Source organism: Sapajus apella, unplaced genomic scaffold, assembly GCF_009761245.1.
Source record: "Sapajus apella isolate SASKATOON/1434 unplaced genomic scaffold, GSC_monkey_1.0 scaffold2, whole genome shotgun sequence".
Classification (NCBI taxonomy): Eukaryota; Metazoa; Chordata; class Mammalia; order Primates; family Cebidae; genus Sapajus; species Sapajus apella.
In genome coordinates this window covers 27,392,916-27,407,700 of record NW_022436942.1, presented here as the reverse complement: position 1 = coordinate 27,407,700, position 14,785 = coordinate 27,392,916, and the positions used below count along the sequence as shown (strand labels likewise).

Genomic DNA, 14,785 nt, shown 5'->3' with positions numbered 1-14,785 from the left:
AACTCCATATGAAAACTAGCCAGGCATGGACCAGGTGCAGTGGCTCATGCCTGTAATCCCAGCATCTCAGAAGGTCAAGGGGAGCAGATCACTTGAGGTGAGAAGTTAGAGACCAACCTTGCCAACATAGTGAAACCTCATCTCTACAAAAATACAAAAGTTAGCTGGGCATGGTGGTGGGTGCCTGTATTCCCAGCTACTTGGAAGACTGAGGCAGGAGAATCACTTGAACCCAGGAGGTGGAGGCTACAGTCACTGCACTCCAGCCTGGGTGACATAATGAGATCCTTTCCCAATAAATAAATAAATTAAATTGAACTAGCAAGGCACGTTCCTTGCCAGTCACAACCCATGGTCATAAGGTGTTCATGGCTAAGAAAGCAGCTTAATAATGCCTGCAAGGACAAACTCCTATCACAACAGAATGTCTACATACCGTGACTGCATAACAATTATGCTTTTAAGATAGTCATAGTTGCCAGGCGAGGTGGTTCACGCCTATAATCCCAGCACTTTGGGAGGCTGAGGGGCGCGGATCACTTGAGGCCAGAAGCTCGAGACCAGCCGGACCAACATGGTGAAACCCATCTCTACTAAAAATACAAAAAATTAGCTGGGCATGGTAGCGCGTGCCTGTAGTCCCAGCTACTCAGGAGGCTGAGGCAGAAGAATCACTTGAACCTGGGAGGCGGAGGTTTCAGTGAGCCAAGGTCGCGCCACTGACACTGACTCCAGCCTGGGAGACAGATTGAGACTCTGTCTCAAAAAATAAAATAAAGAAAAAAGATAGTCATAGTTAGCTTCTTCTTCTTTTTTTTTTTTTAAAGACGGGGTTTCACCATATTGGTCAGGCTGGTCTCGAACTCCTGATCTCAGGTGATCCGCCCATCTCAGCCTCCCAAAGTGCTGGGATTACAGGTGTGAGCCACTGTGCCTGGCCATAGTTATGCTGTTATGTACTTATGCCCTAAAAAAGTAATAATAAGGATAGTTTTATTTAAATCCACAGAATAACAAATTTTGTCATGCTATCAGCCCACCCACACCTAGACATAGCTTAGCTTTTACATAGATAAGACCCCTACATAAGATGAATCGGCTCGCGCCTGTAATCCCAGCACTTTTTATGGCTGAGGCAGGTCGATCACTTGAGGTCAGGAGTTCGAGACCAGCCTGGCCAACATGGTGAAACTCCATCTCTACTAAAAATACAAAAATTAGCTGGTTGTGGTGGTGCTCGCTTGTAATCCCAGCTACTCAGGAGGCTGAGGCAGGAGAATCGCTTGAATCCGGGAGGTGGAGGTTGCAGTGAGCCGAGATGACACCACTTACTGCACTCCAGTCTGGGTGGCAAGAGTGAAACTCCGTCTCAAAAACAGAAGAGTTGGCACATTCCTCCTCCTCTTGCTTTTTGAGGACACCCTACTCTGTAACTGAGTAGCTCTCAATCAGCTATCTCTTCTCAGTGCACCCTGTGGCTTGCCTTGAATTCCTTCCTGCAGGAGATCCAAGAATCCTCTCTTGGGGTTTGGATGAGAACCCCCTTTTCCAGCAACAACTCCACACTTCCTGTGAATCAGGATGCTACTGAAGTAGGACAAGCCAGAACAGCAGGGATAGAGTTGCCTTTTCTGAAACAAGGGGGAAATGCCACAATGGGGAAGGAGGAGGAATTTCTTGAAGGGAAACAAGATAAAAAGGATAAGGAACCCAGAGACTCAGAATTGTGTCACAATCTGCATATATTGATACCGAGAGGACAGGAGAGGCAGAGAGATGGGAGGAGGGTGGGGTAACTCCGGGAATTCTCAACGGAAGGTAAGGTTGTGTGCCAGAGGGGTGGGAGGCTGGGAAAGGCAGACAGGGTTGAAGAAAGGTCGGAGGAAGAAGTGGCCCCACCCCCATGCCTGCGGAGAATCGAAAGATCAGGAAGGTGCTTGCGTGTGAAATGTTTATTTTTTCCAAAGGCTAAAAATACAATGAAAAGGAAACACATACACACAAACTAACCTAACCAGAAACGGGGAAAAGTGGTCACAGCAACAGCTGAGAAATCTGAGACGGAATTTCAGGAACTGGGATAACTCAGGGAACTGAGCTTGGAAATTCCACCCCGTGACGAGGCTCTGGAGAGCGACTGCTTCCCATCAGCGTCTAGAACACTTTCCAGCAGCCTGAGGTGGGGCAGAGAGGGAATAACAGAATAAGCCAGGCGAAGGTGAATGCCCCCAGTTGAGAGGGCAGATGTGTTACCTCCAGGGAAGGTGGGCGTGGGATGGATAAGGCGTGGGACTCTCCATTAAGCCTCCTCTCAGAGTAATCATAACTACCTTAGCAACAACTGCCTATTAAGATGCCAGCAGTCTTGTCAAGTAGTATCATCCCCACTTTATAGATGAGGACACAGAGGCACAGAGAGGTTAAGCAATTTGACTGAGGTCTCACAGCGGGCAAATAGAAGTGCTAGGAACCTTTTTTAAATTTTTTTTGTATAGAGATGGGGTTTCACCATGTTTGCCAGGATGGTCTCGATCTCTTGACCTCGAGATCTGCCCACCTCGGCCTCCCAAAGTGCTGGGATTACAGGCGTGAGACACCACCTGCGGCCGCTAGGAACCTTTCTGAGATCACAGAGCCCTTTCCTGACCATCTAATGAATGCTATATACCCAGTACCCAGGAAAAAGCCTTATAATGAACTTATACATATTCCATTCAATTTCAGGGAGTTCAGAGAGCCCCTAAGCCCATTCCATGGGAAAGAAATTGGACAGCAGGCAAGTGTTGAATGATCTCCCACCCTTATCCCCAACCCCAGGGTCCAGTAAACAAAGCCACAGTGCATATGGGGGAGGGTGGCTTACAGTAATTGCACACCACCCCTTCCTTGAAACCTCTACTAGCCTGGGACCTGGGTTTTGCCCTAGCTGGTTTGAGAGGACTCCCCAACCTGCTCTGGCACGAGGTGGTGATCGGGGTGGCAGCTGGGAGGGGGTGGGCTGGGAAAGCCATAACAGACTTTGTGGGGAAGCCGGAATTGTGCTATATTGGAGGACAACACCTCTCCCTCACCCCCTCAGGGTATCCTTTTTCGGGCTGAGATTTGGAACTGCCCAGCCTGGAAAAAATGAAGGCCTCCTCCCTTAATTAAATGCCCTGGGGTTGCTATGGAAACCAGAGCTTCCAAATCCTGGCCAGACAATGGGGAGAGGAGCTGTCTCCAGTGAAGCTTCAGGGGCCTTGCTGGGGACAGGAATGGGGCCAGAGGGTGAGAAAAAGGGGGTACCAGCTGAGGAGCTCAGCCTCCTCTCTCCCTGGGGCTGTGGGAAGGGGCCTCTCAGAGCCAAGGGGTCTGAGACAGGGGCAACCCTCCTGGAAAGGGGAGGCAATGGGGGCGGGTAGCTGGAGCCAGGCACTGCCCAGAACTGAACACCTCCTTTGTTCCCAGAGGAGAAAGCCAGCCAAGTTGGTAAACAAAGGGAAGAGGCCAGAGGGCAGACAGCTAAGTGATAAGGCCGGGACTGCAGAGAGCTGAGTAATGGAGTCGCAGAGACAGGGAAATCTCCATGGTCCAACTGACAGGCAGGACACGCAGCAGGCCTGCATACATTGTCACACCGACACACACAGTCACAGTGATCACACGGGATACACAGGTGTTCCTATAGAAACACTGGTCTTCAGGGACACTCAGATCCCCTGCTCCTTTGTCCCCAACCTCTCCTCTGAAGCTCATTAGTCTCCCTCCTTTGGAATGTTTATGGAAGGCAGAGGGCAGGCCTCTCTTTCATGAGCGTGGGCTCCCGCAGGTGGGAGAACTGCATGCAGGGTTCAGGGAAGTCAGCAGGTCACGGATCCTGTTACCACACTTTGAGAGGAGACATCCCTGTTTGGAAAACATCACAACACAGATCATTCACTTATGTGCTGGGCACCGTGCCAAAGGCAATATAGTCTCTAGCTTCATGCCCCCTACAACTCTGTGAGGTAGAAATGACTGTCTTCTTTTATTGGAGAGAGAATCTGAGGCGAACTTAGGTAAATCAGGTGCACACTCACAGTAGGTAAGTGGAAGAGCTGGGATTTGGATTAAACCCAGGTTTGTCTGACTCTTCTCATTTTTCCTACATTTGCTTCAGAAACTTCTTGGAAACTTTTCTGAGCAAGCCTACTCTGTTCTCATCCCTTCCCTCTCCCACTTGGTGTTACCTAAATACTTCTGTAGAAGCAGTTCCCAATTTGCAAGCTGGTTATTTAAAGGGTTTATATATAACTTGGTTGTTTGGAACCCAAACACATTTTTCCCAGAGAAAAAAATGTTAAATGGGCCGGGCACGGTGGCTCATGCCTGTAATCCCAGCACTTTGGGAGGCCGAGGTGGGCAGATCATGGGTCAGGAGTTTGAGACCAGCCTGGCCAATATGGGGAAACCCCGTCTCTACTAAACATACAAAAAATTAGCCGGTAGTGGTGTCCCATGCCTGTAATCCCAGCTACTTGGGAGGCTGAGGCAGGAGAATTGCTTGAACCTGGGAGGTGGAGGTTGTGGTGAGCGGAGATTGTGCCACTGCACTCCAGCCTGGGCAACAAAGCAAGACTCTGTCTCAAAAAAAAAAAAAGTTAAATGTGTCCAGAAAGGCCACTTGACCCGGAATGTATGTAGCTGACAATGTTACATGTAGTTCAGGATTAGCCTGGGGACCCAACCATCAGTAATAACAGTGTTTTCTGGGAAATATACCTGGTTATACTGTGAGAAAGAAACAACGTTCTTTTTTCACTTTCTTTTCCCTCTCCTTCCTCATCCTGCCAGATCTGTATTGCAGCTCCTGGGGCAATGAGAATAGAGGGCAAATATGGTGCTGACCAAAGGGAGTTTCTTAAGAAGGGTAGAGAAAAAGGGTAGAGGCTAGCCATGGTAGCTCACGCCTGTAATCCCAGCACTTCGGGAGGACAAGGCAGATGGATCACCAGAGGTCAGGAGTTTGAGACCAGCCTGACCAACAGGGTGAAACCCTGTGTCTACTAAAAATACAAAAATTAACCAGGCATGGTGGCAGGCACCTGTAGTCCCAGCTACTCGGGAAGCTGAGACAGGAGAATTGCTTGAACCCAAGAGGCAGAGGTTGCAGTAAGCCAAGATCGTGCCACTGTGCTCCAGCCTGGGCGATAGAGCAAGGCTCCATATTAAAAAAAAAAAAAAAAAAAAAAAGAGAGAGAGAGAGAAGAAAGGTAGAGAAGGGAGTTTCTTGAGAAGGGGAGGAAAGGGTTGAGAATCCAAGCCTTCCTGAGCTGAATGAACTGTTGAGATGGCCCAGCAAAAGCTGAGGGCAGAGGGAGCGGCCAGGAGGACATCTGCCTGTTCCTGTTTCAAGGACACAGCTCCAGACGGCCAGTCTGGGACCGAGGGGTGGCAGGTGATCAGATTTTTCTTCACTAAGAAGAACTTTCTAACTATTAAATCTCTCCAAAAGCAAATGGGCCTCTTGGTGAAGCAGTGAGTTCTCTGCTGCTGGGAATATTCAAGGAGCAGGTAAATAGCCTATTAAACATATGGTGAAAGAAAAGAAGCGTTGGACCAGGAGCCTTCTGAGGTTCCTCTAAATTTATAAACCCATTTAGCAAAATGTTATGTAGTATCTATATGTGCCCAGCACTATGCAAAAAAGAAAGTTTATACCAGGGGTTCTTGCCCTCATAGAGCTTACAGTCTAATGGGAGAGTCAAGCATTAAATAAACAAAACTGAATATAATTTCATTTTTATGTATTTACTTTTTAGTGACAGTGGTCTTGGCTATGTTGCCCAGGCTAGTTTCTAACTACTGGCCTCAAGTGATCCTTCTGTCTTAGCCTCCTAAAGTGCTGGGATTATAGGCATGAACCACCACAGCTAGCCCACAACTGAATATATAATTTCAAATTGTGATACAGATTATAATGGAAAATAATAAGGTACTACTATGAGAAACTAAGAGAAGGGATCTAATTCAGAGGGACTCTTTGAGGAACTGACAGTGAGGCCAAGATCTGGAGGATGAGTGGGGTCAGCCTGGAAAAGGGAAGGTGTATGTGTATGGGGAAGGGTTCATAGTAGAGGCAATGTCAGGAAGAAGGCCCTAGGGCAGGAGAGAACAGTGTGACAGAAAAATTGGGATTGAGGGGAGAGGAGCAAGAGACGGCATTGACTAGGGAGGCAGGGCGAGATCTCACAGGGGACACTAGGAGTTTCCATGTTGCCTAATACCCTGACCTTATCTCTTGCTCTTTTTTTTTTCAATATTTAGATATGGGGGAGAGTCTCACTGTGTTGCCCAGGATGGAATGCAGTGGCTATTCACACGGGCAATCGTAGCACATGGCAGCCTTAAACTTCTGGCTTCAAGTGATCCTCCTGCCTCAGCCCTTGAGTAGCTGGAACTACAGGCATGTGTCACCATGCCCAACTTGACTTTATCTCTCTTTTTTTTTTTGAGACGGAGTTTCCCTCTTGTTGCCCAGGCTGGAGTGCAGTGGTGCAATCTTGGGTCACTGCAACCTCTGCCTCCTAGGTTCAAGCAACTCTTCTGCCTCAGCCTCCAAAGTAGCTGAGATTATAGTCACGCACCACCGTGCCCGGCTACTTTTTGTATTTAGTAGAGACAGAGTTTCACCATGTTGACCAGGCTGGTCCTGACCTCAGGTGATCCACTCGGCTGGTCCTGACCTCAGGTGATCCACTCCCCTTGGCCTCCCAAAGTGCTGGGATTACAGGTGTGAGCCACGAGCCCGGCCTGACCTTATCTCTTGAGCTGGTTGCCCCTCTCCAGTCCTGGGCCCCTAGGCCTTGGTCTCCAGCAGCTCCCTGCAGCTGCAAGGCTGCACGATTCCCCACGACTCCTCCCACTTCCCCAGGACCTCTTCATAGTAGCAGGTGCTCCTTATACCTTATCAGTGTCCCCAGGAGGTGGAATGGTAGAATTCTCATGTTTTGTGTGGGACGTTCAGGTTCAATTCATTGCCTTTGCAATGACCTTCCCTCTCAAGAGATAGCATAGTTCAGTGGTGAAAAGCACAAACTCTGGAGCCAAACTGCCTGGGTTTAGATAGTGGCTTTGTCACTTACTTGCTGTTTGACTTTGCCAAGTTACTGAACTGCTTCAGGCCTCATGTGTAAAATGAGGATGACCATCATCGTCTCTGGGAGTGTTATGGAGCAATACTTGTTAAGTGTTTAGGACAGAGCCTGGCATACAGGTAATAGAATAATCTCCCCCTTATCTTCAGGGACGACATTCCAAGACCCCCAGTGAATGCCTGAAACTGCAGATAGTACCAAATTCTATACGGGTCATGTTTTTTTTTTCTATACATACTTACCTATGATAAAGTTTAATTTTAAAATTAGGCACAGTAAGAGATTACCAACAATAACTAATAATAAAGCAGAACAATTATAATGATATGCCAGTATCACTACTCTTGTGCTTTGGAGCCATTATAAAGTAAAATAAGGGTTACTTTTTTTTTTTTTTTTGAGACAGAGTCTTGCTCTGTCGGCTAGCCTAGAGTGCAGTGGTGCAATCTTGGTTCACTGTAACCTCTGCCTCCCAGGTTCAAATGATTCTCAGTGGGCCTCAGTCTCCCGAGCAGCTGGGCTTACAGGTGTGCACCACCATGCCTGGCCAAAATAAAGGTTACTTGAACACAAGTACTGTGATACCGAGGCAGTGGATCTGATAACTGAGATGGCTACTAAGTGATACAGTAATGGGTGGGCAGCATCTACAGTGTGGATACACTGGACAAAGAGATGACTCATATTCCAGGCGGCATAGAGTGGGATGGTGTGAGATTTCATCACGCTACTCAGAATGGTGGCAATTTAAAACTTATGAATTATTTCTGGAATTTTCCATTTAATGTTTTCAAACCATGATTGACCACAGAAGGCGAGACCACATACATAGACATATACAGTAGCCCCTTCTTATCTGTGTAACTGAAACTGTGGAAAGCAAGACCATGGATAAGAAGGGGCTACTGTACATGAGTGGGTTTTTTTTCTTTTCCTTTTTTTTTTGGAGGCAGAGTTTCACTATGTTACCCAGGCTGGTCTCAAACTCCTGGGCTCAAGTGATCCTCCTGAGTCAGCCTCCCAAAGTGCTGGGATTACAGGCATGTGCTTGGTCCAGAGTGGTGTTTTTTGTTTGTTTGTTTGTTTTTGTTTTTGAGATGGAGTTTCGCTCTTGTTGCCCAGGTTGGAGTACAGTAGTGCAATCTCAGCTCACCACAACCTCCACCTCCTGGGTTCAAGCGATTCCCTTCCTCAGCCTCCCAAGTAGCTGGGATGACAGGTGTGTGCCACTATGCCTGGATAATTTTGTATTTTTAGTAGAGATGGGGTTTCTGCATGTGGGTCAGGCTAGTCTTGAACTCCTGACCTCAGGTGATTCACCCCTCTGGGCCTCCTAGAGTGCTGGGATTATAGGCATGAGCCACTGTGCCCAGCCCAGAGTGTTTCTTAAATGAAATCCCCAGCAATAAGCCAGTACAACATCTCCTGTTTTCCTAGCTCACCCCCATGTTCTCCCAGTCCCGTCCCTAGGTCCACAGCAGGGAGCAAGAGGCCGAGCCTGCTGTTCTCTCTACTTACCCACTTTTTCGTCCAAGGCTTCTTCTGGCCACAACTCTGGTACTTAAAAAACAGCCAGGTTCGGTGGTGTGCACCTATAGTCCCAGCTACTCTAGAGGCTGAATGGAGAGGATCATTTGAGCCCAGGAGTTTGACTCTAGTCTGGGCAACATAAAAAAAGAGAGTAGGTAGAGCTGAGGTCACCCCACCTAGCCCTCCTCACCCCCAGAATAAAAGATGTTCCTAACAGTAGGTTCCAGTCAAATCAAGGTGGATTGGTGACTCCCCTTCCTTCTCTCTCTCTCCTCCTCTCCCACCACGTCTGCCCTCCAGCTATTTTCAGAGGCTGCGAGTATTCTGAATACACTAAATATGTCACTGATCCACCTGTACCTGGAGCCCTGCTTTCTGGGCCTTGGTCCTGATCCCCACAGCTGAGTTCAGTGCTCACCCACATGCTCCCATCCCACCCCATGCTTATTCCCAATGTGGAACTTAGCACTTCTGCATCATAACCACCAGCTTTCTTGTCAGTGTCCTTGAGGGCAGCAGCTGTCTGCCTGTTCTCTGTTGCATCCCAGGGCCTACATATGGCACTTACCACTCTAGCCTCATTTCTCACCAGTTCTCCTCCTGGCATCTCTGAGCCAGCCACGAGGGCCTGCTGTCAGCTTCTCAGGTCTGCTGTTTCCTCTCAGGGCCTTTCCATGTGCTTCCCTCCATGCCCAAAGTGCTCCTCCTCAGGTCCTCACCTGGCCAGCCCCTACTCCTTCTTCAGGTCTCAGCTTACCTGGCATTCCAGAAAGCTTTCCGTGAAGCCCCTGGTCTAGGTAGGTGGCCCTCCTTTGGGCTCACCCAGCACCACAATGCCCGCTGTATTTTAAGATCTCTTTGTACCTCCCACTTGCCTGCCTGCGGAACTCAGGTAGGGCAGGGACCATGCTTATCTAACTTGCTGTTGCATCTGGTGCCTAGCCCAGAGCCCAGCTCCTAACAGACAAGGGTTTATGCCCTGGGGCCCCTGGGTGAGCTGCCAGGGGTTCATGAGCCTCCCAAAATCACACAAAAATGTCTGTAGCGTTTATAGTGCGTTCTTTTTGGGAGACAATCTGTATTTGTGTGTGTGTGTGACATTTGAATAGCACTGTATTTTTTTTTATCATACTCTCAAAGGATATGTGACACCCCTGCCCCCTAAAAAAGGTTAAGAATCAGTGTGTGGGCTAGGTGCTGTGGCTCACTCCTGCAATCCCAACACTTTGGGAGGCCAAGGCTGGCGGATCACCTCAGGTCAGGAGTTCAAGACCAGCCTCACAAACACCGAGAAACACTGTCCCTACTAAAAATACAAAATTAGCTGGGCGTCGTGGCACATGCCTGTAATCCCAGCTACTCTGGAGGTTGAGGCAGGAGAATCGCTTGAACCCAGGAGATGGAGGTTGTGGTGAGCTGAGACTGCACTATTGTACTCCAACGTGGGCAACAAGAGCAAAACTCAGTCTCTCTCTTTAAAAAAAAAAAAAAAAAAAAAAATTTATAGAGACAGGGTTTCAAAAGGATAGTCTCGATCTCCTGACCTTGTGACCTGCCCACCTCGGCCTCCCAAAGTGCTGGGATTACATGTGTGAGCCATCGTACGTGGCCAAAACTCCGTCTCAAAAAAAAGAATCACTGTAGGTAGGCATTCTGTAAATACTTATTTTTGATTGGATGTATCCATTGTGACTATAATAGATGATACTCAATAAACATTATTGAATGAATGAATGAGCCTCCTCTTCACAGAGTGTTGTAATTGTTTTCAATGGATCAAGGAAAACCTCAGAAGAAACCATTGCCAGAAAAAAGTTAAAGTGCCCCTTGCTTCAGCCCCTGACTCTGTAGTTCTAAATACCCGGCTTCTCAGTGGGGCCCACAGCTTAAGAACAATGCTTCATAGGCTCACAGCCCCTGCCAGAACCCATCTCCTGCCCTGAAATCCACCTACTGCGCCTTTGCAGCCTGTCAGCTGAAAATAATCCCAGTGAAAGCAGGGGTTGGGTGGTAGCAGAGGAAGCAGGCCCACACACGCCTTTAATACGGGGGACTCTGCCCCCTGCTGGCTGCCCAGCTCCCCTTCAGCGCGCGGCCGAGAGCCCAGTGGCTCCGACTGAGGTCATAACCGGGAAAGAAGAAGGAGCGAGGCGGAGGCGCCTCAGGAGGGGCTGTCGCCCACTGGGCAGTCTTCCCACCGACGACTAGGCTTTGTCTTCAAAACAAGTCAGTGGTGGTAGCTTCTGCTTTGGAGCCCCCTCGCTTCTTTTCTGCGCTCTCCCGACTTCGACTTCCAAATCAGGAGCTTAGGGAGGGCAGGAGGCGTGGTGGGGGTGGTGGTCCTTCTGGAGCTCCAGGGAGGTCCAGTCATCCAGACTGGCTTTCTCATCGATCTCTTTCCCCAGAGCCTGGTTACTGGCGGCACCTTTGGATTGTCGGCCAATTCTCTGCTTCGCCTACACTTGGCGTGTGGTGTACCAACCTCCCCGCGTCACCATGGAAACAGGAGCCTCTGCATCCATCCCAGAGCTGATCTGTGAAGCTATGAGAAGAATCTGGTGGGGTGGGGAGTGGGGGGTGGGTGGCAGAGAGATAAAGGAAGGGGAAAAGTGAAGACGTTCAGAGAAAAATATAGAAAGAAAGAAATCTGGGTGAAGGGGCGGGATTGCTTTAGAAAGGTTACTGAATAACTTTTACTCTGTGGAGAGGGTCAGCTTCCTTGACAGACCATAAATGTAGTCCTCTCATGGTCAGTCCGAGCTAGCCGAACCTCCTCACAGACTATCAGTTAGTAGCCGTATAACCTTGAGTGAGCGACTTAGCCCCTCTAAGCTTCACTTTTCTTGTCTGTGAAATAAAAATAGTAGCAACGCTCCACAGGGTTATTGCAAAAACCAGTGAGGGGTGATCCATATTCAGCACTTAATACAGTGCTTGGCACATAGTGAGTGCTCAAAAATGTAGTTATGGTTGTACACGCTTGTGTATCTTTAGTAATGATGTCTGTTATTTCTTTTCTTTTTTTTAAAGAAAGAAAGAGAAAGAGAAAGGGGGAGAGAGAACAGGAGTCTTGCTCTATTGCTCAGGCTGGAATGCACTCTAAAAATAGGTATTAAAAACCCCTTTTATGCCGATAATTGTGCTTAACATCGGAGACAGGAAGGAATAAGGGAAGAAAATAACAAACAGCCAACCAATATTTAAGTCTGTGAAATGGTATGCAAATACTGAAGACTGATTTACTTCCAATTATGTGGTCACTTTCAAAATAGGTGTAATATGATACTGAGAAAAATGTATGTTCTGTGGACCTGGGGTGAAGAATTCTATAAATATTCACTGAGTTTACTTGTTCCAGGTCTGAGTTCAAATCATAGATGTCCCTGTTAATTTTCTATCTCGTTGATCCGCCGAATATTAACAATGTGGTGTCAAAGTCTCCCACTATTATCGTGCGGGAGTCCAAGTCTCTGTATAAGTCATTAAGAAGTTGTTTTATGTTATCTGGGTGTTCCTACATTGGGTGCATATATATTTATGACTCCTGTTGTTGCATTGATCCTTTTACCATTATGTAATGTCCTTCTTTGTTTCTTTTAGTCTTTGTTACTATTAAAGTCTATTTTGTCAGAGACGAAAGTTACAACTCCTGTTTTCTTTTTTTTTTTTTTTTTTTGCTCTCCATTTGATTGGTAAGTCTTCCACCAACCCTTTGTTTTGAGTCTTTGTGTCCTTGCTTATGAGATGGATCTGGATACAGTGAACCCATGGGTTTTGACTTTTTATTCAATTTGCCTGTCTGTGTCTTTGATTGGGGCATTTAAACCATTTAAATTTAGGATTAATATTGATATTTGTGAGTTTAATATTGTAATTTAATGCTAGTTGGCTATTTTGCCCATTAGTTGATATAGATTCTTCATTATGGAGATACTCTTTACCTTTTGGTAAGTTTTTGGGTTGACTGATACTGGTTGTTCCTTTCTGTGTATAGTGCTTCTTTCAGAAGCTCTTGTAAAGCAGGCCTGGTGGTGCTGAAATCTCTGAGTGCTTGCTTGTTCGCGAAAAATTTTATTTTTCCTTCATTTATGAAGCTTAATTTGGCGGGATATGAGATTCTGGATTGAAAATTATTTTCTTTCAGGATATTGAATATTGACCCCCCACTCTCTTCTAGTTTGTAGGGTTTCTGCTGAGAGATCTGCTGTGAGTCTGATAGGCTTCCCTTTATGGGTAACCTGACCTTTCTCTCTAGCTGCCCTTAGAATTTTCTCCTTTATTTCAACCCTGGTGAATCTAACGATTATGTGTCTTGGGGTTGCTCCACTTGAGGAATACCTTTGTGGTGTTCTCTGTATTACCTGAGTATTGTCCTGCCGTACTAGGTTAGGAAAGTTTTCCTGAATAATATCCTGAAGAATATTTTCCAGCTTGGATTCATTCCCTTCATGACATTCAGGTACACCTATCAAACGTAAATTAGGTCTTTTCACATAGTCCCATATTTCTTGGAGACTTTGCTCATTCCTTTTTACTCTTTCTTCTCTAATCTTGTCTTCTCATTTCATTTCATTAAGTTGGTTTTTGACCTCTGATATCATTTCTTCTGCTTGATCAATTCAATTGTTAAAACCTGTGCATACTTCGCGGCGTTCTCGTATTCTTCAGTTCCCTTAATTCACTTATATTCCTCTCTAGATTGTCTATTCTCGTTAGGATTTCATCAAACCTTTTTTCAAGGTTCTTAGCTTCTTTACATTGGGCTAGAACATGTTCTTTTAACTCACAGAAGTTTCTTATTATCCACCTTCTGAAGACTAAATCTGTTAATGGAACGCACTCATTCTCCATCAGGCCTTGTTCCCTTGTTGATGAGGAACTGTGATCTCCTGTAGAGTGAGAGGCATTCTGATTTTGAGTATTCTCAGCCTTTTTATGCTGGTTTCTTCCCATCATTGTAAATTTATCCACCTGTCATCTTTGTAGTTACCGACTTTCAAATTAGGTCTCTGAGTGGATGTCCAACTTGTTGATTCCCAGGCCAGAATCTGAGCAACCCACTGCGCAGGCCAAAACAGCAGCATTAAGGTTCTTGGTGCTTTTCTGCCCGGGAATCTCCGGTCTGGCTTCCTTCTTTTTTTTTTTTTTATTTCTATATGATTTTAATAATATTCCCTAAGTAATTTGTAATTAAGGTTTTCTTCAAATTCAAATTAAGAAATTTATATTTGTCATAGTACATTTCAATAGTATTTGATAAGGCTTTTTCAGGTTGATTAATTTTGTTTCTTACAAATATAACTCAAGCTTGCTCCAGTTCCACAAGGACTCCACCACAGTCTTTAGAATGGAGAAAAATCGCTGGTTTTCCATGTGCTCCTATTTTAACCTCTTCACTTAGACTACGGATCTTCTTTTTTTTCAAATCCATCACAGCTGCATTTATGTTATCCACCTCGATGCAGATGTGATGCATTCCTCCAGCCTTGTTTTTCTGCAGAAAACCTGCAATTGGACTCTCACTTCCCAATGGATGAAGCAGTTCCATCTTGGTATTTCCCAGGTTGACAAAAACAACAGATACTCCATGTTCAGGAAGAGGGACCGCTTCACTTACCTGGGCCCCCAAAATATTTTTATAAAATGCTGCAGCCTTTTCCAAATCTGGCACTGCTATGGCTACATGATTGAGTTGACCCAGGTTCCACACAGGACCTGCCACTTGATCCAAGGGCTGTAACGTGGAAAAAGCTCTTACTGTTCGAACTGGAGCATGGAGTCTGGAAAAAAAGCCCTACGGAATTCGCGACCGCCGCCTTCAGTGCGCGTGCCATCTTGGAAAGCAATCCGCTACATGCCAACCAGCCGGGGACCTAGAGAGATGAGCTGTGTCTGGCTTCCTTCTTGAGTCCCTTTTTCAATCAGCTGAACAGGCGACTGTGCCTTCCCGGAGCTCCAAACGTCGACCAAAAGGAGACCCAGTCCCGTTTACTCTGCACCAAGAACCGCCGCGCCAGCCACAAGAGTCGTGCTGGCGACCGGCGGGGCTCCTCCGCTGGGAATCTCCTGGTGTGTGAGCAACAAAAATTCGTCTGAAAGTTTGGCATCCTCTTGTTCTCTGCGCTTTCACTGGGAGCTAC

At 46.7% G+C, this 14,785-nt stretch overlaps 1 protein-coding gene and 1 pseudogene across 2 annotated transcripts in view; both read right to left on the bottom strand.

The window, feature by feature from the left end:
• Positions 1 to 10,388: 10,388 nt before the first annotated feature.
• The window catches only part of ARF3 (ADP ribosylation factor 3), a 72,297-nt gene continuing 67,900 nt past the window's right edge, over positions 10,389 to 14,785 (bottom strand). Inside the window, exon 5 of the mRNA XM_032294875.1 lies at positions 10,389 to 11,200. Within this exon, the coding sequence (XP_032150766.1) occupies positions 11,102 to 11,200 (99 nt within the window). The 3' untranslated portion in view covers positions 10,389 to 11,101. The remainder of the gene's footprint in view (positions 11,201 to 14,785) is intronic.
• LOC116562573 lies at positions 13,791 to 14,501 on the bottom strand (annotated as a pseudogene). The gene has a single exon (XR_004274028.1). The product of XR_004274028.1 is annotated as a methylmalonyl-CoA epimerase, mitochondrial pseudogene (transcript).